The sequence below is a fragment of the Lutra lutra genome, chromosome 10 (genome assembly GCF_902655055.1).
Source record: "Lutra lutra chromosome 10, mLutLut1.2, whole genome shotgun sequence".
Lineage (NCBI taxonomy): Eukaryota > Metazoa > Chordata > Mammalia > Carnivora > Mustelidae > Lutra > Lutra lutra.
The window spans coordinates 52,873,829-52,901,771 of NC_062287.1; the positions used below are offsets into that span (position 1 = coordinate 52,873,829).

A 27,943-nucleotide genomic window follows, 5' to 3' on the forward strand; every position below is an offset into this window, starting at 1 on the left:
CAAATATATTTAAATTTTTCTCATCTTTTCAGTGTTTGTGATAAAGATTATGAGTGATTAAAAAATAGAAAAGCACTGATCTCTTTCCCTCCTTCTAACCAGTAGTGCTTAGGAAAATGATGTGAAAGATACAAGTAGCCAAAAGTCATAATATAGGAAATGTTCAGCATGAAAGCATACTTAGAGAAATAGTCCACTCAGTAATTTTGATGGAAGGCAATTGCAACAGCAGATACGGGTTGTGTAGTTGGCAAAAGTTTGACCCTTGTGCCTTCACTCCTTGGTGTTTTATTCATGAGTCTGTTACCTGGCAAAAGGGGCTTTATGGAAGTAATTAAATTTATTAATCAGTTGACCTTAAGTTAGGATGATTATCCTGATTTATCCAAATGGGCCCAGTGTAAATTACATGAGCCTTTAAGAGGAGAAGAGGCGGGGCGCCTGGGTGGCTCAGTGGGTTAAGCCGCTGCCTTCGGCTCAGGTCATGATCCCAGGTCCTGGGTTCGAGCCCCACATCAGGCTTTCTGCTCAGCGGGGAGCCTGCTTCCTCCTCTCTCTCTGCCTGCCTCTCTGCCTACTTGTGATTTCTCTCTGTCAAATAAATAAATAAATAAAATCTTTAAAAAAAAAAAAAAAGAGGAGAAGAGGCAGGCAGAAGGCAGAAATAATCAAAGCATGAGAAGGACTCAGCACATTTACCCTTCTTGAAGAAGGTAGAGGGTTGCATGGAAAGCATGAAAAGGAAATGAAATCTGCCAGTAATCTGAATGATTTTGGAAATGGGTTTTTGTTCAGACCTACCAAGAAGGAGCTTGATAATAGTTTTATGAAACCATAACTGGACAACCCAGTCAAGTCAGGTTGTACAGGTCTTCTGACCCACAGAAACTGGAAGATATTAAATGGGGGCTTGTTTTTTTTTAAGATGCTGAATTTGTGGTGTTTTATTATACAGCAGTAGGAAACCAATACAGATTGCTTATATTAATGGGGGATTTATAATCTGATGAGAAAACTCAACAAGGATTAGAAGTTTGCAACAATTGCTTGCAGAAGTATTTTGCCTCTTTCATTTTTATAAAAAATGTGTTCTTTTCTTTAAAACCCATAAATAGAATCATGAAGTTATCATATTAGTACACTTAATTATTTACTTTAAAACTAACTTGATGCAAAACACTAAACAAATTTACTAAATTTGGTACTAAGTCAGAAAGGTTAGCTGACAAGAGAATTTTGGTGTTAGAAAATCTGGGCTCCATTCTTTGTTAGTACTGTTGATCTCAGGAAACTTTATTTCACTTGTCTGAACTAAGGTTGATTCATATGTAAAACTGAGAAAATACAATCTTATAGAACTGAGAAACTACCATTTATCTTGCAGAATTTTGAGAGTTTAATGAAATTATATAAGACAAGCACTCCTCATAGTTTCTGACATAATGGCTTCAAGAGTAAAAGTATTACTGCAGACAATAAAATATCTGAGGTACTGTAGAAGCTTACATTTGTCACCTAATTTTTAAGGTCAATAAAAGATACTATTATTGTAATTTAGTTAATCGAAGCTACCATACCACAAAAACTGTAGAAGTATTTCCTGGAAATGGTAGATTATTAATTAAATTCTGAAGGTTAAAAATAGATCACTTTATGTGAAATAGGAAGACAAATCAAGATGTGCTCAGCATGGAAACGTCTTTTCCCTAATGATTGTAGGGAATCAAAGCTGTATTCCGTTGGCTACTTTACATTGTTATTCTCCTAATTACTGTCTTTTCTAAATAAGGAGAGGAGGAAACACCTTTGTGGGTATGTGAATTCTCACCCAACCCCTACACAGTAGATCCATGTATTGATATCCCCATTTTGCAGATGCAGAAATTGTATTTGCCTCTATAAAAACCTCTTTCCCTCCCAGAATTGATGAGAACTATACCCTACATGCCTTATACACTGTTATGTACATCAAAAGTCATCAAGTTATGTCCTACTGCCTCTTTTTGCAATATCTATCTATATATCTATCTATCAGAGAATGAGTGAGCAGGGAGAGGGACAGAGAGGGAGAGAATCTCAAAGCAGACTCCATGGCGAGCATGGAACACAACACAGGGTTCGATCTTACGAGATTGTGATCTGAGCTGAAACCAAGCTTTGGATGCTCAACCAATGAGCCACCCAGGCACCCCTGCCTATTTGTGTAAGACTCATGAGCCAATAATGCTTTTTCATAAAGAATAATTATAATCAGTTTATTGGAAGAAGAGTATTTATTAAAAGTTGAGTACTTAACTTTCCAGTTAAGTACACTGTTATCCACCTCCCCCCAAATAATTCCATTCTTCTTATTAATACACCTGTATTACAAAAAAGTTGAACTCAATTATTATTATATATTATGTATAGTATATGAGATATGATATAGTATATCATATTTAATATAATAGATTGCTATTATATTTTAAATTTTATCAGTAAAAATTACAGAAGTGTTTTCTTGGGTACCTGGGTGGCTCAGTTGATTAAGTGACTGCCTTCAGCTCAGGTCATGATCCCAGAGTCCTGGGATCGAGTCCCACATCAGGCTCCGAGCTCCATGGGGAATCTTCTTCTTCCTCTGACCTCTCATGCTCTCTCACTCTTTCTCTCTCTCTCTCTCAAGTAAATAAAATCTTTTTTTTTAAAAAAGTGTTTTCTCTATTAATACGTAAGTACCTTTGTAAATATACTTGATTTAGGCTCTTGGCCCACAAAGCCCAAATATTTTATCTGGCTGCTTTCAGAAAAAGTTTGCTCACCCTTGATATACATCATACCTACCATAGTGCTTAGTACATAGGAGTTTAATAATTATTTGTTGAATGACTAAATGAATTGAGGTTAAATAACTTTGCAAAGGACACAAAACCAAGTTACCTGACCTGGTTGTTCTGATTTTGTGTCCTGAAAAACAAAGCAGTTCTGTTTATGGTGATGAGAAAGAAATCCTTAAGTTATTCTAAAAGGAGCACTATAAGTATTTTCTTACCTGAATCACCAGGAGTGGACATTTCATATGATACCAAATACAGTATGACGTTGGGTATAATTGGTAAATATTTGACAGTAGCTTTATTTATATTTATTTATATAAAGTTATTATAGTACAGCTTTTCTTGTTTTTAAGATTTTATTTATTTGAGAGAAAGAGAGAGAGAGAGCTTGAGCACAGAGGGAGAGGGAGAAGCAGACTCCCCGCTGAGCAGATAGCCTAATGTAGACTCCATCCCAGGACCTTGAGATCATGACCTGAGCTGAAGGCAGACGCTTAACTGACTGAGCCACTCAGGCACCCCTAGTATAGCTTTTCTAACAATAGAATTTGAAGATCTAAGTATAAGCTTTATTGTGACCAAAACTGTATTAGGGATTTTTTTTTCCTTAGGCATTCTTCTGTCTGCACTGTTAAGAGTACTGTTGATAATCCAGAGAAGGAGTTGGCAAACTACAGCTCACTGCCTGTTTTTGTAAATAAAGTTGTATTGGAACACAGCCACCTCTGTTTGTTTACATATGATCTATGACTGCTATCATGTTACAGTGCCAGATTGAGTCGTTTGTTTAATAGAGACTGTATGGTCTGCAAAGGCTAAAATATTTACCATATGCCCTTTGTTTAAAAAAAAATTTAATATCTAATCTGGAAGGTGGCACATCAATTTCTCTATTATTTCTCTTAGATCTGTCCTTTATGAAATTAAAATACAGACAGCCACATAGTGGTTAGCAGTGGGTGGATAAAAAGGATATGAATGAGCAAGAAACACATCTGTACCTGCTGTAGAACTACTTTGTTTTTTATGATCTCTTAAATTAGTTGATTGCTGGTTCATAAGTGGATAAGAACTCTGTCCACCTTTCTGACTGTCATTTACCTAGCTCCAAGCACACTGAGTGACTGAACAAATATATATGTATGAGGTCTCATCACTAAGTTTTCTTGACAGTTTATTATTAGAAAAAGTTTTATAAACGGACTCCCCATAGCTCTAGCTCTCGCTTAGGCTTTATACCAAATTACAAATATCTCCATTTATATCCAGCCAACTGCCTGTCGAACTGGTGTCCCAGAAACAAATCAAACTCAACATATCAAAAGTCAGATTCATTCTCTTTCCTCCTCACACCTCTTATACATATTGAATCCATGATGTGGTCTTGTTACCACCAACATTCTGAGTCCCAAGCCATGATTTGGGTGTTGTCCCAAAGCCTTCCTTGTCCACATCCAAACAATAGCCAGGTTCTGTTGGTTTTTCTTCTCTTTTGTTTCTCAGTTTTGTCTTTTGTTCATCCTTATTGCCATGGCCTAATTCAGCAGGCCTTTATCATTTCTTGCCTGAAACTTCACCTTCTAATTAGCCTCCTGGCTTTTAGTCTTGTACCTTTCTACTGCCTTCTTGTCACTGCTACAAGAATGACCTTTTAAACACAAAGATTTAAAAGTGACTGTTATATCACTTTCAGAATTATTTAGTGGTGGCCGTTCACTCAGAAATCTGAACTCTGTCAATAGTCTTCAGTGCTCTTAGTGTTTTAGCCACTTCTCTTCGGCCATGTCTGATGTCATTCTCTCCTGTGCACCCTGTTACTTGGCTCATATTCTGCACCATTCACAGAACCTCTTGTCTTTTTCATTCAGCAGAGTTTTGGGGTTTTTTTTTTTTTAAAGATTTTATTTTTGACAGAGAGAGATCACAAGTAGATGGAGAGGCAGGCAGAGAGAGAGAGAGAGGGAAACAGGCTCCCTGCTGAGCAGAGAGCCCGATGCAGGACTCCATCCCAGGACCCTGAGATCATGACCTGAGCCAAAGGCAGCGGCTTAACCCACTGAGCCACCCAGGCACCCCTTGGCAGTTTTTGTTACGTTGTATCTTCTGCCTGGAATGCCTTCCTACTAACCTGTTTTCCAGGCAGACTTAATTTATCCTTTGCATCTCAGCTCAAGAACTACTTTCTCCTTAAGGTCTCCTGTGGTGCCTGGATGGCTCAGTCATTAAGCCTCTGCCTTTGGCTCAGGTCATAATCCCAGGGTCATGGGATTGAGCCCCATATCGGGCTCCCTGCTTAGTGGGAAGCCTGCTTCTCCCTCTCCCACTCCCCCTGCTTGTGTTCCCTCTCTCACTGTGTCTCTATCAAATAAGTAACTAAAATCTTAAAAAAAAAAAAAAATCTTCTCCCAGGAAGATGTTCTTTCATAGATTTATATGTAACTCCATTATATAGGACCCGTCTTTTTTTTTTTTTTTTTTAAGATTTTATTTACTTATTTTGGAGAGAGAACACAAGCAGGGGAGAAACAGAGTGAGAGAGACAAGCAGACTTCATGCTGAGTGCAGAGCCTGACACGGGACTCCATCCTGCTACCCTGAGATCATGACCTGAGCCAAAATTAAGTGTTGGACTCTAAACTGACTGAGCCACCCAGACCCCCATCATATGGTTTTTATATTGGATGTTCACTATGTACCAGGCACTGTATTATATGTAATACAGTGAGCTATTATATATAGCTCACCTTTGGAGTAGTTATTTCTTCTATGCACAAGGATTTTGATTTTGAGACATGAAATAACATGTTTGGCCTCACATTGCCAGAAATGGCAGAGCCAGCATCCAAACCTACAAAATACCACTAATACTGTCATTCCTATTTGTCTTTTTTTGTAGGTTGTAAGCATCTTGAGTGCTTTTTTCCCATCTTTTTATGCATCAATTTTAGATGAACTAAATAATTACTTAGACAATTTCAGTTTCCTTTCAGTTCTGCTGATAAACTTGATTTTATATTTGCTTATTTGTTGTACTCTTTAGCTGTATTAGGTAGTTTTCTGATGGAATTTTTACCTTCCCTGTTAGGAGTCTCTTGATCTTTTATCTTTCTCTTAGTGGCATCATTGTGCATGATCTATAATGGAGACCTATTTCTTTTCCTTTTGAAGTCAGTAGAATATAATATAAAATTCTGTTTAAGTCCAGAGCAGGTTTGTGGCATCTGCTAGGCCCTGTTCCTTGACTCGTAGCTGATGTTACCAATCTAAGCTTTTTCTACTAAGCCTCGTTTAGGCAGACTATACTGCTGCTACAGATCAGTCAGCATTGGCATCTCTTTGTTATCTTTTATTAGTGTCTCCCTAAAACAGTTGGACTAAGACCTGTAGAAGGAGCAGAAATTTGTTAGGAAATTACCAGTAGCTTAGCTCAGTGTAATATGAAGTACCTAGAAAGAATGGTAATGAAGGGAAGCCCAAGGATCATGTGAAAGGAAGCTCTTGTGATAATCCGACTGAGCAATGAAGAGACCTGAGTTAAGGTTTTGGCAGTAAGGATGGAAGGAAGAGAGGGTGGACGTGAGCGCTATTTGGAAAGCAGGACCAATAAGTCTTGATAACTGAGAGAGAGGGAAAGAGAGAGGTATCTAGCAACACAGTGCAACCAAGAGCATTCATGGTATTGCCACATCCTACACTTCCTGGCATATATTCTCCAGTATTGTCTAGAGTGTAAAGGAACTCAAATCTCACTGGTGCCTTTTTATTTTTAAGGTGGAATCACCCTCCTAAAAATAAAGAAACTCAGTGAGTGGAAATTGAAACTAGGACTTCTGCCAGGATCTGTTAACTCCTTACTAAGTTGGATAGGTCTTGGCCTTATTGAGCTTCACATTCCTTTTTTGACTTGGTGAGTCACAAAGAAATTTCTCTGCAAGTGAACTCTCATGCTTCCATGAAGCTCCTCTATTTCCAGTGGTGGTTAATGACTTTAGATACCACATGACCAATTTTATACACCTTGGCCATAGATAATGAATATCAACATGTTAGTAAACATATCTTCCTCAACATATTCAGTACCTGTTGCTTTGGCTTTCCTGCTGCTCTACCGCCTGCCCTGAAAACAGCCATATAAGGGCCTTGAAAAGTAATGGGAAAGCCAAGTTTTAATAAATTATCCTTTAAATCAAATCACCGTTGATTTCCTTTAGCCTCAGAATAATTTCTAAGACACGATGGCAATTTATTACTGCTGTTTTTTTTTTATTTCTGTGATTTCCTCAGTGCATGCCACACTAATGATTTAGAGATGGATTTTCAAAGAAAAAAGAAATGCTATTATGTTGAATGTAATTATTGATCTTGAAAGGCTCTTGATTTTATGAAATGTTAAAAATAAATGTTTTTTAGAATAAGCAGAGTTTTTTCTGGGGCTTAATACTTGAGAGATAATGACGTTGAGTAGAAAAGAACCTAATATGTCTCATTTGGGGTGTTTCCCCCTCACCAGAACCATACCTCATTCATTTATGCCTCAGAAGTAAACAGAAGACAAGGGCTGTCTCTGTCCCTTGGTCCCTAGTAAAAGGTTTAGAAATCTTTTGAAAGTGAATGGACTTGGCAGTAGATGGCCTTAATCTAAATGGTAATTTCAAAAAGACCCATTGTTTTTAACCCCTTGAGGGATGATTGTTTTCTGTTGTTAGCAAGTCATTTAGCATTTGTTAGTTTGGTCATATTTTGATAAGCATTAGATATTTCTCTACTGCTACATTTATTTTTCAAAGCTAAACTAGGGTTATTTTTCATTTTTATTTGCCTTGTTAATATGTTAATTGGTGTTTTCTTTTTTATTGAGGTGCGGTTCTTAGAACATAAAATTTGCAGTATTGAAGTGTATTAATTGGTTTTAGTATATTCACTGTATTATGCACTATAACCACTATCTAGTTCCAGAACATTTCCATTACCCTCAGAATAACCTCCATACCTATTAACAACAGTCCCAGTCACAACCCCCTCTCCCAATCCTCTGGCAGCCAATAATGTACTTCTGTCTCAATGGATTTGCCTATATTGGACATTTCTTGTGATTGGGAATCATAAAAATTATGTGGCCTTTTGTGTCTGAGTCTTTCATTTAACATAATGATTTTAAGGTTTATCCATATTGGAACATGCATCAGTATTTAATTTCTTTTTATTGCCAGATAGTATACCATTATATGGATAATACCACATTGTATTAATCCAGATCATCAGTTAATGATCATGTGGAATTATTCTCTAACAATAATGTACCAGTTTTTGTATGATTGTGTATTTTCATTTCTCCTGTCTGTATACCTAAGATTGTAATTGATGGGTCACATGGTAATTTTATGTTAAGTTTTTTGAGGAACTGCCAGACTTTTTTATAGCCATTGTACCATTTTACCTTCCCACTAGCAATTTATGGGTGTTTCAATTTCTCCAAAACTTAGTTTTTAGTAATAATGGTAAGGGCTAATATTTGAGTGCTTACTATATACTAGGTCTTATACTATTTTACATACATTATGTAGTTGAAAACAGCCCCCATATCATGGCAAATTAAATTACTCCCAAGGTCACATAGATAGTAGATACTGAAGCAAGGATTAAACACAGGTTTGTCTCATGTCACAGCATGAATACTTAACAGAAAGTATTTTATATATTGGAAAATATTTCCACATACTTTTAACTTTGTAAAATGTTCCCTAAAGAGTCTATTTACTCTGTGGTAAGGTGTGAGCAGCCATAATTATGCTCATAACTGGATTGCATGTGGTGATGTAGCAAGAGCTGGATATGTAATGGGGAAAACTATGAACTCTACTAATTACTATGTATAAAAGTTACTTCTTTTGAACCCTCTGTTTTCTCATGAAAGTATATTTGAATATTCTCAGCATATTGCCTTTGTCAAATAGTTGGAAACTAGCAAATGTTATTTAAAAAATAATGAATAGAAAAACAACATAGTGATTTTAGGGAATTTTTTTCTTTGCTGTGGCTGGCGTTCCTTTGGAAACTAACAGCAGCTTGGGCCAAATTATCTATACCTGTGGATATAGAAGTACTGGGTTTTATTTTCTTTGTTTTTTTTCCTGAACAACTATGTAACTTCAGGTGGTCCAATGAATGTTTTGTGATAATAATATACCTGAAGGCCTTCCCATAGAGCAGCTAGCTAAATTACCTTAATTATGGCTGGGAAACCTCTTGTGACAAGTGTGCCCTTGAGTAGACTTCAGGAACCCACTTCTCTTCTTCAGATGTTTTTTTTTCCCCCAAGTGTGCACACCTGTCAGTCACATATTTAGAAGTACCATTCCTTCACAGCACAGTTATTTACTTAGTAAACATTCCTATAGCTCGAATATTAATGTGTTTTCAAAGAAGTTATATAAAAATCATAAAGTTTTTTCTTATTGCTTTAGCTCAGCAGATAAACCTAGGAAGTAAGAATAAAATCTTACAAAGTTTCCTAAGTATAAAATGTTCCTACCATTGAAAATTGTTGTGTTACTTTATATACTTATTGCTATTCTTGTTTAAGCTGAAAATGAGAGGATGGAGTATATAAAATTTATGTCATATTTTAAAAACTTATTCTGGGGCCGCTTGGGTGGTACAGTTGGTTGAGCATCAGACTCTTGGTTTTGGCTCAGGTTGTGATCTCAGGGTCATGAGATCCAGTCCCTTGTCGGCCTCCTGCTCAGCATGGAGTCTGCTTGGGTTCTCTCTCTCTCTCTAAAATAAATAATAAATTTAAAAAATATATATTTATTTATTTGACAGAGAGAGAGAGGGAGGGAACACAAGCAGGGGGAGTGGCAGAGGGAGAAGCAGGCTTCCTGCAGAACAGGGAGTCTGACCCAGGGCTTGATCCCAGGACCGCAGAATTATGACCCTAGCTGAAGGCAGATGCCTAATGACTGAGCCAGCCAGGCGGCCCAATAAATCTTTAAAAAAAAAAACCAAAAACTATTTTTGACTGTTGTCTATGGTACAAAATATGTATTTTTGAAATTTAACAACTTGCAAAATTCAAGATACCTACCTTATATGCAAAAATTAAATCCTGTCAACAATCTAAATGAAGGAGGTGAAACAGACCTCTTAGAATAAAACACAGGGATAGATCTTCATAGCCTTAGATTTGGCATAGATACTTAGATAAGACCCCAAAATCATGTCAACAAGAGAAAGATGAATTGCACTTGATCAAAATTAAAAACTTGTGCATCAAAGGACATGATGAAGTGCAAAGACAACCTACAGAATGGAAGAAAATATTTGCAAATTATATAAGTGATTAGAATTTAATATTCAGAGTATATAAGAAACTCCTAAAACCCAACAAAACGATAACCCAATTTAAAAATGAGCAAAATATTTGAGTAGACATTTGTCCAAAGATGTACCAAGATTAATAAATTAGCACACAACAAAGTACTCAACATCTTTAGTCATTGGAGAAATGCAAATCAAAACCACAGTGAGATATCATTTTACACCTAATGAGGATGGCTATTTAAAAAAAAAAAAAAGAAAAGAAGTATTGGTAAGGTTGTAAAGTTATTGAAACCCTCCTCCTGTGCTCCTAATGGGAGTGCAAAATGGTGCAGCTGCTGTGGAAAGCAGTTTGACAGTTCCTCAAAAAGCTAAACATAGAATTGCCATATGACCCAGCAATTCCACTCCTAGCTGTATCCTTAAGAGAATTGAAAACAGAGACTCAGATACTTGTATGCCAGTGTTTATTGTGGAATAACTCCTACTAGCCAAAGGATTGAAACTACCCAGTTGTCATTCGACAGATGAATAGATAAGCAAAATGTGATATATTCATACAATGGACTATCTTTCATTCCTCAAAAGGAATAGAGTTCTTTTACTTGCTACAACATGATAAACCTTGAAAATATGGTAATGTGAAAGAAGCTAGGCACAAAAGGACAAATATTGGTTAGTTCCACTTATATGAACTCTCTAGACAGGCAGATTCATAGAAACAGAAGGTATATAGGTTACCAGGGGCTGCAGGGTGGGAGGAAAGTGGGGAGGTACTGCTTTGGGTTAAAGAGTTTCTGTTTGGGTGATAAAGAAGTTTTGGAAATAAAACGTGATAATGGTTATACAACATCGTGAATGTAATTAATGCCACTGAATTGTGCACTTAATGGTTAAAATGGCAAATTTTATTTTTAAATTTTATGTATATGTATACATATATGTATATAATCTCCCCACAATAAAATTTTGAGGAGTACAACCATCAGGGAATTTTCTGTATACCTAGCAGTAATCTTAGCTTCAACATTTTCACTGTCATGTTGGATACAGAGCATACATAAAACGGGAAGCCATTCAGTGTAATATTGGATTTATTAACCTTAAAAATAAAACTGTGAGTTATTTTGCCAGCAAAATGGGTTATTAGGGAATAGCAGAGACTTGCAATTAAGTTCAAGCAAGCTGGGCAAGTCCAGAGAACAAAGGAGAGGACCTATCTTTTCATGGAGGGAAGGGGGTGTTGGGAGGGACTGTAATCTAAGAGTCCTAAACTGAGAGTTTATAGTATAGTGGCTTTTCATTGGCTGAGTTGTGACTGTATCTCATTGACTGGGCTGTTTACTGGCAAGAAGAAAACCTTTCTTCTGGCTGGGGTAGTCATGTAGTACTTGTTCATCTGCAGTTGTTTAGTGGTAGGACATGAGGGCTTCCCCTTCTGGCCTCCTGAGTGCATTTTAAATGAGGTTAATTACCCAGAAAATAAATGTAGGAAATTAAAATAAGTCACCAATAATTTTATTTAAATCTTAGACATGTTATTTGTGTGTGTGTGTATGTGTGTGTTTAAAATGAAAATATCATGAATAATGTTTATGTACAGTTTGAAGAACACTGATCTACTCCCTACCAGCTCTTAATTCCTTCTGTTTCTACTAGTGTTCCAATTGGTTCTGGAAATGATTTTAGGTTTGCATTTACATAAGGAAGCTATAGCATGGTGAGTAGTTGATAAGCACCTTTCTTAATTTTTTTACTAGCAGCAAAACCTCTACTTTACAGGTGAAGATCCAGAAATTCAAAGTGGTAATTGATTGAAACAAGATCACATTGCTGATAGGGAGAGCAAGGATTTGAATCTCAACCTGTATGATCCTAAAAGCCTTATCTCCTTTTTACCTTGATTTACCTAGATTACTGATATAAAGTAGATTTCTTGGAAAGAGGCACTTAACAATCACACTCTTTTCATTTTAATTGCATTTTAGGTATATGGTTAATCTTATTTATGAATATAAAATAGCTTTGATAGAGATTTTATTTTTCTTGCTTGACTTATTTTACATATTTTCAGGGTACCTTTTCCTTGACCAAGACTTCAGAATAGGCTACTTCTGAGAGTAGCCTTTCAAAAATTTGCCATGTGTAAATGTGCCCTATTTATAAGTTAACTGAGGTTTCAGCTGCTTATCCCTCTAAGCCTGGGCTCCTTCAGCAGCTGTTATAGTATCTTACTTATCCTTGTGGCAAGTACAATGTCTGGGACATAGTACATCCTGATAAAATGTGGAATGAGCTAATTAATTAACATATGCTTATACTCTGTCAGTTGGAGTTTTGGTATTTCTTTTGAGGTTTTTAAAACCCTATTGCTTGGGCACCTGGGTGGCTTGGTTGGTTGAACAACTGCCTTCGGCTCAGGTCATGATTCCAGAGTCCCAGGATTGAGTCCCACATTGGGCTCCCTGCTCCATGGGGAGTCTGCTTCTTCTTCTGACCTTCTCCCCTCTCATGCTCTCTCTCACTGTCTCTCTCTCAAATAAATAAATAAAATCTTTTAAAAAAGCATACACACAACAAACCCTATTGCTTGAGATATCTCACCATTGAAACATTTCCTGTATATTTTTTAAGAAATTAAACATCTATTCTATACAAGTCTTAATGCATTCTTATAGTCCGTGTTCCCAAATATCCCCTAATAATAGTAAATCCTCTCAATAGTTACAGCAGAGAACATTGCCACAGTAAATATTTACTGAGTGACCACTATCAGCAAGGCCTTGTACTTGGTAGGTATCATAGAAAACAGAAAGAAGAATCAGACTTTGTATTGCTTTCAAAACTCTTGTAGTTTTACAGGGTGCCTACCTCAAATGAAATTATGAGAAAGTTATATTGTAAATAGTAAAACCATATGTTAAACATGAAACTTACTGCTTTTGTAAGGTGCACAAGCACTAGGAACTTGAATCTGCCTCTCTTAGTAGTTTAGTGTGAGCTTCAACCCCTTTCCGTTGAATTGTTGGAAAACGGGCTTTAGTGGGTCTTCTTCTAGGCGTCAGACTCTACTATCCTGTCTTGCACAGTGCAACAGAGCTGTTTTTTAATAGTGCTTCCAAATGCTTGTTGAGCCCTCATATTTACGAGCCATGGCCTATTTTTACAGCCTTGCTCACTCACTCCCTTCCCTCACGGCCTTGTCTGTGTCCACTCCCAAATCCAAGCACTAGCGGTTTAGGACTCTCAGGCTCAGCAAAAAGAACTTCTCTCTTCACCCTCACGTTGACAGGACATACCAGTATCACCCACATCCCCCCAGCTTTGCATATCGTTTTTTTTCTTCCTGAAATTCTCTTCACCTCATTGTCGTGTAAAACCTATTCATCCTTCAGGTCCTAACATAAAAGTCACCACTTAAATAAAACCTTACTCTTGAGTTGTTGCAGTTGATACCATTTTGTCCATTGGCTGAATTAGGGTTTCTCTCCTCTCTATTTTTGTGGTAGTTGATAAATGTATTCGTTACTCAGTTTGTAGATAACTCATTGACCATCCTTTTCCCCTGTAATTATATGTTTCCATCTTTCTTTCTGAGTCGTGCACTTCTTTTTTTTTTTTAATTCTTTTTTTTTTTTAAAGATTTTATTTATTTATTTGACAGAGAGAGATCACAAATAGGCAGAGAGGCAGGCAGAGAGAGAGAGGAGGAAGCAGGCTCCCTGCTGAGCAGAGAGCCCCATGCGGGACTCGATCCCAGGACCCTGAGATCATGACCTGAGCCGAAGGCAGCGGCTTAACCCACTGAGCCACCCAGGCGCCCCTGAGTCGTGCACTTCTTCTTCTTTTTTTTTTTTTTTTTTTTAAGATTTTATTTATTTATTTGACAGAGAGAAATCACAAGTAAGCAGAGAGGCAGGCAGAGAGAGAGGAGGAAGCAGGCTCCCTGCCGAGCAGAGAGCCCGATGCGGGGCTCGAACCCAGGACCTGGGATCATGACCTGAGCCGAAGGCAGCGGCTTAACCCACTGAGCCACCCAGGCACCCCTGAGTCGTGCACTTCTTAAAGCAGACTGTTAACCTTTCCTCTCCCAGTATTTAGTATGTTCAGTTTAGCCCTCCAAGAATAATATGCCATACGAAACTGTTGGACATAATTAAATATTAGGTCAGGGAGACTTGGTGAGTTGTAATTTGAATATAAAGAATGGACCTAGATAGTTTATAATTCTCATTCTAGCCTTTGTTCACAGTTCTGTTGGTGACAGCTGACCTGATTAACTATATACTGATTTCACCATGAATGACTATGGATACTAATTACTATTACTTTCATTCCTTGGGTAAAGCATGTTACTTCCTGAGGATAAGAGCACATACATCTAAAGCTTGTGAGAATTGACTGCATTAATATTTTATTTATTTTTATTTTTTAAAGATTTTATTTATTTGTCGGAGAGAGAGAGAAAGAGAGAGAGAGAGCGCACAAGCTGGGGGAGTGGCAGGCTGAGGGAGAAGCAGGCTCCCCACTGAGCAAAAAGCCTAATGCAGGACTGGATCCCAGGGCTCTGGAATCATGACCTGAGCCAAAGGGAGACACGTAACCGACTGAGCCACCCAGGTGCCCCAACTGTATTAATGTTTGAAAGCAATAACAACAGTAGATGGCACATAGTAAATACACAATAAATGTTAGCTGTTAGTACTATTCTAGTAAGAGTTTTTAATGTTCTTAAAGATGTGTTATGTTGGATCGTGGTTAACCAAAAAGAATTTTTTTAAAAATTAAGGTAAAAGCGTTATTTTTCTGTTTCTTTCATTCATTCATTAGGTACATGTTTTGTATCTGCTGGGTCCCATACTTTGTTACAAGCTATTGGTATAAAGATAAATTGACTTCTCAGCACTCAGATTTTATTTGACTTAGATTTGAAAAGGTTTGTATGAAGACTGTATGGTCCAGTGGAAAGAACTCTGGAGCAGGAATCCTAAGCTTCCAGTCCTAGCTCAGTCACTGACTTTGAGGGAGATACTTCTTAGATGTCGTATGGATCACCTCAGACTCCGTTAGGTACAAAAGAGACCTCTTATCAGCTCTTTTCTCCGAGGGATTATCTTATCTTAATACCTTTGTTTAAAGCACTTTCGTCCTTTGTTTGTTCAAGCTAAGGAATGTAGATGTCACCTTTTGTTTTTCCTTTCCAGTCACTGTCCACATATGTTCTGTCCAAAAGTCCTGGATTCGGGGTGCCTGGGTGACTCAGTAGGTTAAGCCACTGCCTTCGGCTCAGGTCATGATCTCGGGGTCCTGGGATCGGGTCCCGCATCGGGCTCTCTGCTTGGCGGGGAGCCTGCTTCCCTCTCTCTCTCTTCCTGCCTCTCTGCCTACTTGTGATCTCTCTCTGTCAAGTAATAAATAAAAATCTTTAAAAAAAAAAAAAAAAAAAGTCCTGGATTCTACCCCCAAAATACAGTTCCTTCTTTCTGTTCCCACTACTGCCACCATAGTCCATGGCATCATTATCTCTCTCTTTTTTTAAACTATACCTCTTGGTTATGATTAATTTTCTTCGTTTGTTTTGAAAGATTTTATTTATTTATTTGACAGAAAGAGAGACTGTGAGAGAGGAAACACAAGCAGGGGGCATGGGAGAGGGAGAAGCAGGATTTGCCGCTGAGCAGGGAGCCCAATGCAGGGCTGGATCCCAGGACCCAGGGTTCACGACCTGAGCTGAAGGCAGATGCCCAACGACTGAGCCAGCCAGGTGCCCCAGCATCATCTCTTGCCTTAAAATTGGTTTCCAAGTTTCCATTTTTTCCCCTTTACAGTCCATTTACAGCAGCTATTCATGGATCAGATTTTGTTATTCCCCCCATTTAAAATCCTCCAGTGGCCTCCCATTTTATTTGAAATAAAATCTTAATTCCTTACCTTGGCCTCCATAATTTTGCCCTAGCTTACCTCTTTAACCTTATCTTCTGCCACTTTCCCCTTTGTTCTGCTTAATTTATACTGATCTTTTTTTCTGTTTTTCTAATATGCCAGACTTGAAGGCCCTTGTGCTAGCTTGTTTCTTCTGCCTGGAGCATTCCAACTTCACATCTTCTTGTGGCTGATTTCTCTGTCTCAACTTTTTATGCCAAATGTCAACTTTTTAAATGAGGCCTTCTCTGAGCACCCAACCAGAGTAATACACAAACTTTCTGTAGCACATTACTGTTTTGTTTTCAACATAGCATTTGTCTCTACTTGATATTTTCTCATTTTTACCTGCTGTACTGTCTTTTAGAACATAAGCTCTATGATAGCAGGTTGACTGCTTCATCATGGTATCCCAGCTCCTTGACTAGTTTCTGCCATAGAGTAGGTACTCAGTAAATATTGGTGGAATCTCCAGATAAATTAATTTCTTTGTAAACTTAACATGTTTCTCAATTATAAAATATTTTCATCTGAATGGTATCCGAAGACAGCCCCCCTCCGCCTTGATAAATAAAGCCAGTGAAGACAGACTTTATTCACTAATTATTGTGGTAGGAGAAGGAGCTGAGCTCAATTCCAGTTTGTCCAGAGGTGACTGGTATTTTAAAGGGAGTCAGAGGGTTTCAGGAAGTGGAAATGAGGGAGGAAAAGGGGGATAGAGAAAGGAACAGTTACAAAAAGTAAGTTTGAGGATTGGTCTGAAAGTTGGTCAGTCAACTTGTTTAGGCCTTCTGTGCCTGCTAACTTTGAAAGATAAACTTTCTGCCTTCCCACAGAGTCTAGGGGGTCCTGTCCTTCCTGATGATTATAAATCAAAGGAATGGTTTTCCAGTCCTTGGGAAAGACACTCTTATAGGAGATACATATACATCTCAAAGGGACAGAGAGAAGATTTACAATTGTAAGGTGTTGTTTGTTTATTTTTAAAATAAATGGAAAAGGGAATTCAGGGACTTAGATCAGGTGTTGGAACACACAGTAAATTATTTTGGAAACCTTGAATTTTCTAGACGGGAACTCGGGAGCAGAGTGGTTCCAGGGACAAGTCCTGAGGCTGCAAGAAGCCATTAGAGTTATTTAGTATCTCTCTCTCTCTCTTTTTAAGATTTTATTTATTCATTTGAGAGGAAGAGCGCACATGTGAACATGAGTTGGGGGGGGGGCAGGTTTAGTCTCTTAATTCAGGGGTTTGGATGTTCATGCTGAGGGTTTTTACAGTTCTTTGCTCCACCCCATCCCTCCCCTTTTTAATGCCCACCCCCCCCAACCCGGCCCTCTTTTAATGTTGTCAAAAAGAGAAGGATTATATGTCTCCAAGATTAATGTGTTAATGATCTCACTGAGATAAATTCTATGTATTTGCTGTGTAGGCATGTGAAACCACCTTTCCTGTAAATACTGAGATGATGTGGACTTTTAAATCTGCCCCTCCCCGCCATTTTCCATCCTCATCCTTGTTTTTCTGTGTGTAAATTAGGAGGAAAAGACAGCCCCCGGGGTTACTGGAATGGCAGCAGGCACATGGCCAAGAGGCCTGAATGGCATTCAGCCTTGCAGGCACAGAACTTTGATTTCATGTGTGTATCAGAAAGACTGTTCCTTAGGCATCATGCAGGGGGATACAACAGGATATGACCTCTCATTAACCAGATTAGAGAGAATCAAACATAAAACCAGTATTATGGAACAATAACTTAGGGTGATAAATATGAACGTTATACAAAAAGATTCATGTTTTAAATACTGGAACATTCTCTAAAGAGAAATTGCATGCAAAACCAAATTATATTTGCAAGACTGATTAGAATCAAGTTGGGGCATGGGGAGTTAATATGAATTAATAATCTAATAAGGATCCTCTTCCTTCAAGTGATGCAGGCTGGTCGCTGGGTCCTCGGACCCAGAGGGGTTCTCTCAGGATCAGCCAAGAGGGTCCTTGGCTTTTTTCCCCCCTTTTTTCCCATCAAGTCACGTGCCCTCCTTAATGCCCATCACGCAATTACCCCAACCCCCCACCCAACTCCCTTCTAGCAGCCTGGCTTTGCGCAGAATAGAAATCAAATGTGAGGGGCGCCTGGGTGGCTCAGTGGGTTAAGCCGCTGCCTTCGGCTCAGGTCATGATCTCAGGGTCCTGGGATCGAGCCCCGCATCAGGCTCTCTGCTCAGCAGGGAGCCTGCTTCCTCCTCTCTCTCTGCCTGCCTCTCTGCCTGCTTGTGATCTCTCTCTGTCAAATAAATAAATAAAATCTTTAAAAAAAAAAAAGAAATCAAATGTGAGCCAAAAGGAAGTGAAAGCAGAGTTTATTAAAGATGTAGAGAGAGTGCAGATATAGACAGAGCGTCTGGGAGACTCAGAAAGGAAAGGAGAGTGAGTCTTGCTTGGGGTCTGGGTTTTTATTGAGGATTGTTGTCTGGTTCACGTGTCTTCTCAGGCATCCGGAGGCTAAGTTCAGTGTTAGATGTTCCTCATAAGTCACTTACGTACCGGTGCCAGCCAGGGGTCTTGGAAAGCACTCATGTTGACCCTGCCTGGTTACTCCTTAGATATTATCTACTGTGCTGGAAGACTTCCAAAGAAGTCATTACCTCCTTGACCTTTACAAGGAGGACATACATTATCTGTTCCATAAGATGTGTATGGTGAGGGTATAGATCCTAAAAGGAATAGAAGCAGGAAAAAAAGCAGTTCTTCAAGGGGTCCCTTTAGTTTCCCTGTCTCACAAGGATCCAAGAATAGCTGTTATAGACAGTCTCATAGACACAGTTTCTGGCACTCTAAGCAAACATAGGCCCATGGGCCAAATCTGGCCTGCTGTCTACTTATGTATGGCTTGAAAACTAAGAGTATTTTTTACATATTTAAATGATTTGGAGAATGGTTGACATATGAAAATTATATGAAATTCAGATTTCCTTATCCATAAATAAAGTGGTATTGGAACACAGCCAAGTTTACTCATTTATGTATTTTCTATGGTTGCTTTTTGCACTACAGCAGCAGAGTTGAATAGTTGAAAATAGACCATATGGTGTACAAAACCTAAATTATTTCCTATTTGGCCCTTAACAGAACAAGTTTGCTGACCCCTTGTGTAGATTTATATAGTCCTGCATAATTATTTGTCATTTAAAGTATTCTTTTTTTTTTCTTAATTTTACAGTCTTTACTTTGTGATAGCAATAGGTCATAGCTGTTTGGGCAAATATGATACTAGGTTTCGAGGTTTATTTTTCTATAAATGACACAATAATATGTCTGTATTGCCTTATTAAAGAACCAAATGAGTAGCATATTCACCTCCGAATATCAGCACAAATGTTTTGTACCCTAAGCGATAAATAAGGAAGGTTAGTAAATTGAAGGTAAGCAGTAATATACCTTAAGATAGAGGCAGAGAGGCCTCTGTCTTAATTATCTGTTTATTTACCCCCTCTTTCGCTTTCACTTTTCTCCCCTTTCACATGATAAAAGATAATTAAGAGTTGTTCATTTGTATTTGGTATCTGACTACATGAGCCATTGGCTGTGCCTTGGTTCTTGGGTTGTCAAGCAGGCGTTGGAGCTGTTTTCATTCTCAGCCTCTCTCAGATGCTGATTGTGAGCTTTCCCACCCTCAGATTGAGCCTTTAAGATTGTCAGCCAACATCCTCTTCTTTCAGGGGGTATGGTATGTAGCGGGACACTCAGTAGGTGCTTCATCCAAGTCATATACTGGGTGGTCCATTCTTGATTATCCCTCTGATTTTGTTTTAAATTGAGATATTAGTCACATAAACATGACATTTACCCTTTTATTTATTTATTTTTTAAGGATTTTATTTACTTGACAGAGAGAGAGATCACAAGTAGGCAGAGAGGCAGACAGAGAAAGAGGGAAGCAGGCTACCTGCTGAGCAGAGAGCCTGATGTGGGGCTCGATCCCAGGACCCTGGGATCATGACCTGAGTGGAAGGCAGAGGCTTTAACCCACTGAGCCACCCAGGCGCCCCAGACATTTACCCTTTTAAAATAAACAATTTGGCGTTTTTTAGTATAATCATTAGGTTGTGCAGTCATAACCACTATCTTAATCTAGAACATTTTATCACTCTGAAAAGGAATCTGCTCGTTAGCAATCACTCCCTGTTCCTCCCTCTACCTTCCCCCTGGTAACTATTAGTAAACTTATAGTCTTTGACTGTTGTGTAAGTTTCTTATACATAGAGCCAAACAATATGTAACCTTTTGTATCTGGTTTCATTCACTGAGCATAATGTGTTTTATGTTTATCCAAACTGTACAATGTATCAGTACTTCATTTCTTTTTATAGCTATATAAAATTTCACTGTATGGATTCCTGGATATTCCATATATTATTTATCCATTTATCAGTTGATGGATATGTGGGTTGTTTCCACCTTTTAATATTCTAAAAAATGCTACTATGAACGTTATATACGTTTTTGCATGGGCATGTATTTTCACTGTTCCTGTATAAATACCTAGCAGTGGAATTGCTAAGTCACGTGATAGCTCAGTGTTAACATTTTGAGGAACTGCTTAGCTTTTTAATGAAACATCTGCACCACTTTATATTCCCATCAACAACCTGTGCATTTTGGTCTCTCCTCATCCTCACACCATTTACTATTTTCTTCTTTTTTCTTAAAGATTTATTTTTTGTTTGCAAGAGAGAGAGAGCGCCAGCATGTGAGCTTGGGGTGGGGTAGAGAGAGCGGGAGAGAGAGAAACTCCAGCAGAATCGCCACTGAGCTGAGCACGGAGCCAGATGTGGGGCTGGATCTCAGGACCCTGAGATCACTGAGCTGCGAGTCTTACTTTTCTTTTTTGATACAACTGTCCTTATGAATATGAAGTAGTATTCCATTGTGGTTTTAATATGCATTTCCTTAATGACTAATGATAATCATATTTTCGTTCTTGGCCTTACTGTTTGCCTTATTTTCACTTTCTGTCCTAACAGTCATTATGTCGTTCTTGGCCTTACTGCTTGCCTTATTTTCACTTTCTGTCCTAACAATAATCTCGTATGATTTTATTATATAGTTGGTAAAAAACGATTACACTGGTGCTGAACAGGAAAAAGGCAGCATTCCTAGGAGGGCCAGCTTGGTCTTATTCTTAGGTTAATGTGATTATATAAGCAATTCCACTTGGCCTACTTATGTTTCTCCTGCCTGCCTATCTAGCTAATTGCCCAAGCTCCCAAATAATCTTGTCCTTTGGTTGGTTCTTCTCTCTTGACCTTCGTTATACTCCTTACCTCTTGGATTAGAGCAAAGAGCATGGAGTCACTAGACACTTTGTATCATTTTTCATGCCTGTTTGTAACATTTAAGATCAGTATTGTTACTGTTCCCCTTTTATTGCTGAAGAAACTGGCTCACAGAGGTCATACAACCCATGGCATTTCTCCTGATTAATCCTTATTATTGAGTGGTATGGTTATCCATATCTTCTTTCCTCAGATTGTTAAGTGGCTCTGATTTGCCTGAAATGCTTGTATAGGGAGAGAAACCTAGAAATGTAAGTTATGGTCACATTTTAGAAGGTCTCAAATGCCAAACAAAGGGATCTTTACGCAAAAAAATTAGGACATTGAGGTGGAGAATGGCTTTTTTAAAAATGTGCCTACAGGGGGCTTGGGTAGCTCAGCATCCTACTCTTGATTTTAGCTCAAGTCATGATCTTGGGGTCATGGGATTGAGCCTCACATTGGGCTCTGCACTCAGAGCAGAGTCTGCCTCTCCCTTTCTCTCTGCTTCCGCCTACCTCCATTCTCTCTCTCTCTCTCTCTCAAATAAATAAATAAAGTAAAATCTCTCTTTTAAAAATGTGCCTATAATTTGACATGATTTTTGAATGCCCACCTCTATTCTAGGCATGGAGATAAATAAACTATTGTCCTCAAGGAACTTCCAGGCCATTTGGAAGGGAAATTAGATAATTTTTGCATTTGGGAAAATGTGCCATAAAACATGTATAAAATTCTTGAGAGCAAAGGAGAGAGCTCTAGAGATCACTGCCTACCTTAAATTCAGTCATTAGTCACAAGTAAGCATTTCTGGTGTATTTAAGGATGCGTTTGGCTTGGAATGTATTTGTTATAAACTTGTTCCATTATAAATATGTATAAATAAGTATAGTTAACATAATTATACAATAAAATACCAATGTAAATATAAATTGCTTTTATGTATTAAGATATTAACTTTGTTTGACAGATATGCCAAGAGTTTAATAGCACCTGGGCATGGGAGATGGAGAAGAAGGGCTATCTTGAAATGAGTGTTGAATGCAAACTAGCACTCCTAAAGGTAATGAATTTATTATCTTTTACAATTATTTTAATTAATTCACCAATAGTTGTTTCAAGAATAATGTTATCTAAAAGCTTTAATAGAAAGAATCATTGAAAATTTTATATGTAATAAAATTTGGGAGGGGCACCTGGGTGGCTCAGTGGGTTAAAGCCTCTGCCTTCGGCTCAGGTCATGATCCCAGGGTCCTGGGATCGAGCCCCGCATCGGACTCTCTGTTCAGCAGGGAGCCTGCTTCCTCCTCTCTCTCTGCCTGCCTCTCTGCCTACTTGTAATCTCTGTCTGTCAAATAAAATAAATAAAATCTTTAAAAAAAAATTTGGGAGATTAGTACACAGTGCTTTTGAAATATAACATGATTTTTGTGTCATTGATAACATTAAACCTGTAAATTTAAGTAATACTAAAGTGTTAACTTGAAATAATATCTCTTTAAATTGCTTATTCTAAACAGGTTGTACAGAAGTGGGGAGAGGATAGTGAAAGATGGATAAACTATACATATTTTTTCCTGCTCCCATCTCTGAATTAGTTCTGTGGTTAAACATACCACATTTAGGTAATGGGGTATTTTAAACCATGTTTTGACTATTTTCCAGTACCTCTGCGAGTGTCAGTTTGATGACAATCTCAAATTCAAGAACATTATCAATGAGGAGGATGCTGATACCATGCGTCTCCAACCAATTGGCCGAGACAAAGATGGCCTCATGTACTGGTACCAGTTGGACCAAGATCATAATGTCAGAATGTACATAGAAGAACAGGATGATCAAGATGGCTCTTCATGGAAATGCATTGTCAGGTATCTTTTATTGGAATCTTTTCACATTTATTTGTGTGTTTCTTTAATCTCTTCTGTATAAGAATATAATCTCTGAGGCTAAGGCAGTCCTTTTTTTGTGGAATTGGAGACTTGCCAGGACCTAGCCTAGTGCCCAGCACAATACCCATAGTGGACCCTTAATTATTTCTCAAACAAACACATTTAGCATGGTGGTCCATATCAGCACGTGTACCTTACACTTTAGAAAGCTGGAATCTGACAAAAGGTAATGCAAAGAAAAATCCATCATTAGACAGAAATACAAGAGAAGCAGTATTTGGTTTTTATCTAGCTACAATTTTCTATTAGATATTATTTATTTATTTCTAATTGTTTTAATTTGGCCAGTTCATTTTCTCACTTTAGTGTATTTTTAATCTTTACATACGTTTCTTTATTAGGGTTCTGAAGAAATCTGAGGAATATTTTGTACTTTTTTGGGCATAGCCTTTTTAAAAAAAATCTTGGTTTCTTATTTGTATTTTTTATTATATTTTATTTTTAAGTAATCTGCACCTAGTTGGGGCTCAAATTCATAACCCTGACATCAGAAGTTGCGTATTCTACCAAAAAAGCCACCCCCTCTTATTTGTATTGATAGATAGATTTGAGTGAAAACATTTCATGTAAAACTTAAAATAAAATTTTTATTTTTTAGTCAAAGACACTGGGATCATTATTCAGAATCGTTATATCTCTGGGGCACCTGGTTGGCTCAGTTGGTTAAGCCTCCGTCTCTTGATTTTGGCTCAGGTCATGATCTTGGGGTTGTGGAATCTAGCCCTGCCTTTGGGTCCTCGCTCAGCAGGGAGTCTGCTGGATATTCTCTCTCTCTCTCTCTCTCTGTCCCTCCCTGCTGCTCTTGTATGCTCTATCTCTCTTTCAAATAAATAAATCTTATAAAAGAAGAATCTTTGTGTCTCTAATATTCTGTTTTTTACAGTGTAATAATTTAGAATTTATTCCATTAATATACACAGTTTATCTTAATTTTGAAATGATCAGGATCTATAAATAAATCTGTAACTAAAGTAGGGAAAACTAGTGAATGTATAACTGGCTTATGGAAAACTTCTTGATTTCAACTCAGTCTCTGATTTTGCTCATTTTGAGTTTTAGCAGATTTTTGATAGTGGTTATTAATGTTTTAAAGAGATAACCTTTGGAAATTTAGAGTATTTATTTGGGTCAGGGAAGCTCAACTTTCATGCCTTAAGAATAAATGTGAATTGAATGAGTTTATAGGGGAATGTTTTATAAGCACCCATCAATCATTATGGTTCTCCATATAGTTAATCTACTAAATGGAAATTATCAAAGTAGTCCTGAAGTGAAATTCATTTACCATTTCTCCCTATGAATACATACACTGAATGAAATTCTTTTCATGTCCTACCACTTCTACTATTTCCTCTATCAACTTTGCATAGTTATTTAAGAGATATTCTTTCCTATTTTGTAGACGAAGAAAATGTGACAGAGAAAAATAATTATGATTATTATTGATCTGTTATAATGCTTTAAACAATTTCTAATGCATAGTGTTTTAATTAGATCATACCCTAATAGATGATGTTAGAGAGGTGTTTAGGAGATGTGTTTAGAGTTAACTGTGTATAAATCTGAGTTCTGTTGCTTACCATCTGAAGGCAGATTGCTTAATTTCTTTGATATTCTCTTTCCTGCACTTAAAAATGAGCATGATAGTAAAGTTATTTTGAGAACTATATAAATTTATATTGCATACCAACTTGTGTAATTAAGTATGATGCTATGCCATTGTGGTCATACTAATGAATATAGTACAGCTCTAGAATCTGTAGATGAGCTTCAAGCACCTGTGGAAGTCCCTTTTATTGTAAATAGTAGCTCTTAGTTTTATTTAATATGTGTATTTTCTGGGAAGTACCATAGTTTTCCACAAGTCCTCAATTTGGTCTGTTTGTGCTTCATATACTTGACATGTTCTGTGACGTGGCATTTCAGTTCCTTTAAATTGATACAATAGTACTACTTTTGACAAATGTGGTGACTGTCTTGTCCATAGAAATCTCTTTTTTTTTTTTTAAGATTTTATTTATTTATTTGAGAGAGAGACAGTGAGAGAGAGCATGAGCAAGGAGAAGGTCAGAGGGAGAAGCAGACTCCCCATGGAGCTGGGAGCCTGATGCGGGACTCGATCCCAGGACTCCGGGATCATGACCTGAGCCGAAGGCAGTTGTCCAACCAACTGAGCCACCCAGGCATCCGTCCATAGAAATCTCTTAATTTTGTGAATGTTAAATGTAAAAAGCATTGTATTTTTCCTGCCTGTCGCCAAAATAATGATCTTAGTTGTCATTAAATACATTATGTGCCCCAAATAATATGCACGACATTATTCTACTTGACCCTGATGCCATCCTTCCTGGAGTCTGGTATTTAGATTAGTATGCCAAACTCTATGAAGAACATTAATATAGTAGAGTAAGTCCTGAATGTGAAGAACCACAAAGAAGATGATTCAATGAACTGAAAATACTTGATCCAGCAGAAATTTAGGGAGATAGAATTAAACATTTAAACTTTTTTTTTTTAAAGATTTTATTTATTTATTTGTCAGAGAGAGAGCGAGCGAGCACAGGCAGACAGAGTGGCAGGCAGAGTCAGAGGGAGAAGCAGGCTCCCTGCAGAGCAAGGAGCTCGACGTGGGACTCGATCCCAGGACACTGGGATCATGACCTGAGCCGAAGGCAGCTGCCCAACCAACTGAGCCACCCAGGCGTCCCAGAATTAAACATTTAAAGGATTGATTTGTTTAAGTATTTCTCTCAAGCACTGAGCCAGGATCAGTGAATACAAATTGTGGGAAAATAGAACTGAGCTTATAGAAGTGAGAACATTTGCTTTTTTATATTGCAGAGAAATTCTTGTCTTAAAACTGATAGATATTAAAAACATTTTCTAAAATTGTAGGATTAGGGTGTTTATAGAGGCAAAAATCTTTTTAGCAAGAAATTGCCTTAGAAAGTGAGATAATTAGTGAAGAGCAAGTAAAGCAAGTAGAATTTTGACTTTTCTATTTAATAGAGTATACCTCGATATTTTTCTCCCATTGATGAATATTGTTTTTTACTAGTGAAATGAAAAATCTGCCTCCCTTTCTTTAAACTATTTCTTTAAAGTAATGCTAATTTTCTGGGATATTTCTGGTGTTGGAAACATGTTTCTGCCTAACTCTGAAAAGAAGATTATATGACAAAAGTTATCTAGACTTTAGAATTCTGGTTTTTTTTTTTAAGCTGTAAGACAGCCTTTCTAAATGATTGATAAAATTAAAATGTAACTGAACTTTGCAACTTAAAATCAAATGGAATATTTTTATAAAAATAGAGATCCATAAAAAAGGAATTTTCTATATTTGATCTTCTGAAAATTTAATACCTAGACAATTACAGTGTCTGCTCTCAGACTACAAAATGGAATTAAACTAGAAATCAGTTATAGAATGAGATCTTTAAAATTCCCACATGTTTAGATATTAGCTAATACATGTCTTCATAACACATGGATCAAAGAAGACCTCTCAAGACAGATTGTTTAAATTATTTTTAATTAAATGAAAATGAAAATAAAATATATCAAAATTTGTGCTTGAAAATTTTCAGTGAAAGCAATACTTAGAAGAAACTTCTCATATAAGCAAAGGCTGGTTCTTTGAAAAGATTAGTTAAGATTGATAACCCACTAGCCAGGCTAGCTAAGAAAAAGAGAGCAGACACAAATTAGTGATAATCAGAAATGAAAAAAGGGACATTGCTACAAATTCTGTTAACATCAAAAGGATAATTAAGGAATACCATGAACAACTCCATGCCCACAAATTCGTAACCTTGATGAAATGGGCGAATTCCTTAAAAGACAGAATCTGCTGGGACGCCTGGGTGGCTCAGTTGGTTAAGCGGCTGCTTTCGGCTCAGGTCATGATCCCGGCATCCTGGGATCAAGTCCCACATCAGGCTCCTTGCTCAGCAGGGAGTCTGCTTCTCCCTCTGTCTCTGCCTGCCACTCTTAGTCTGCCTGTGCTCACTCTCTCTGACAAATAAATAAAATCTTTAAAAAAAGAAAAAAAAAGACAGATCTGCCAAAATTCTCACCAGAAGAAATAGACAAATATGAATAGGGCTCTCTCTATTAAAGAAATTGTACCAGTAGTCAATAACCTAAAGCAGAAAGCACCAAGCCCAGATGGGTTCACTAGTGAATTCCACCAAACATTTAAGGGAGGAATTATACCAGTTCTCTTCAGTCTCTTTTAGAAGATAGAACTGGGATAATTCCTGACTCATTTTATAAGGCCAGGATTACCCTAATAACAAAATGAGGCAAAGATGTTACAAGATAGGAAAACTTTAGACCAGTATCTCTCAGGAATATAGATGCAGAAATCCTCAAAAAATTTTTTTCAACATCATACTTAAGTCCTAGCTAATGTACTAAGAGAAGTAAAGGGATTAAGAGGAAGAGATTGGGAAGGAAAAAAATAAAGCTGTCTTTATATGCAGATGAGATGTTCATCGTTTTTATAGAAAGTCTGAAAGTGTTAACAAAAAACATTCCTGGATTTTCTAAGTGATTATAGCAGGGTGACAGGAGATGAAGTTAATATACAAATGTCCATTACTTTCCTGTATATCA

At 37.5% G+C, this 27,943-nt stretch overlaps 1 protein-coding gene across 2 annotated transcripts in view; it reads left to right on the plus strand.

Annotated features, from left to right (window-relative positions):
* RSF1 (remodeling and spacing factor 1) overlaps positions 1 to 27,943 on the plus strand; it is a 162,695-nt gene that overhangs the window by 64,672 nt on the left and 70,080 nt on the right. For both annotated transcript variants that reach the window (XM_047693907.1, XM_047693906.1), the window contains exons 3-4: positions 22,345 to 22,437; positions 23,040 to 23,245. In XM_047693907.1, the coding sequence (XP_047549863.1) occupies positions 22,345 to 22,437; positions 23,040 to 23,245 (299 nt within the window). The remainder of the gene's footprint in view (positions 1 to 22,344; positions 22,438 to 23,039; positions 23,246 to 27,943) is intronic.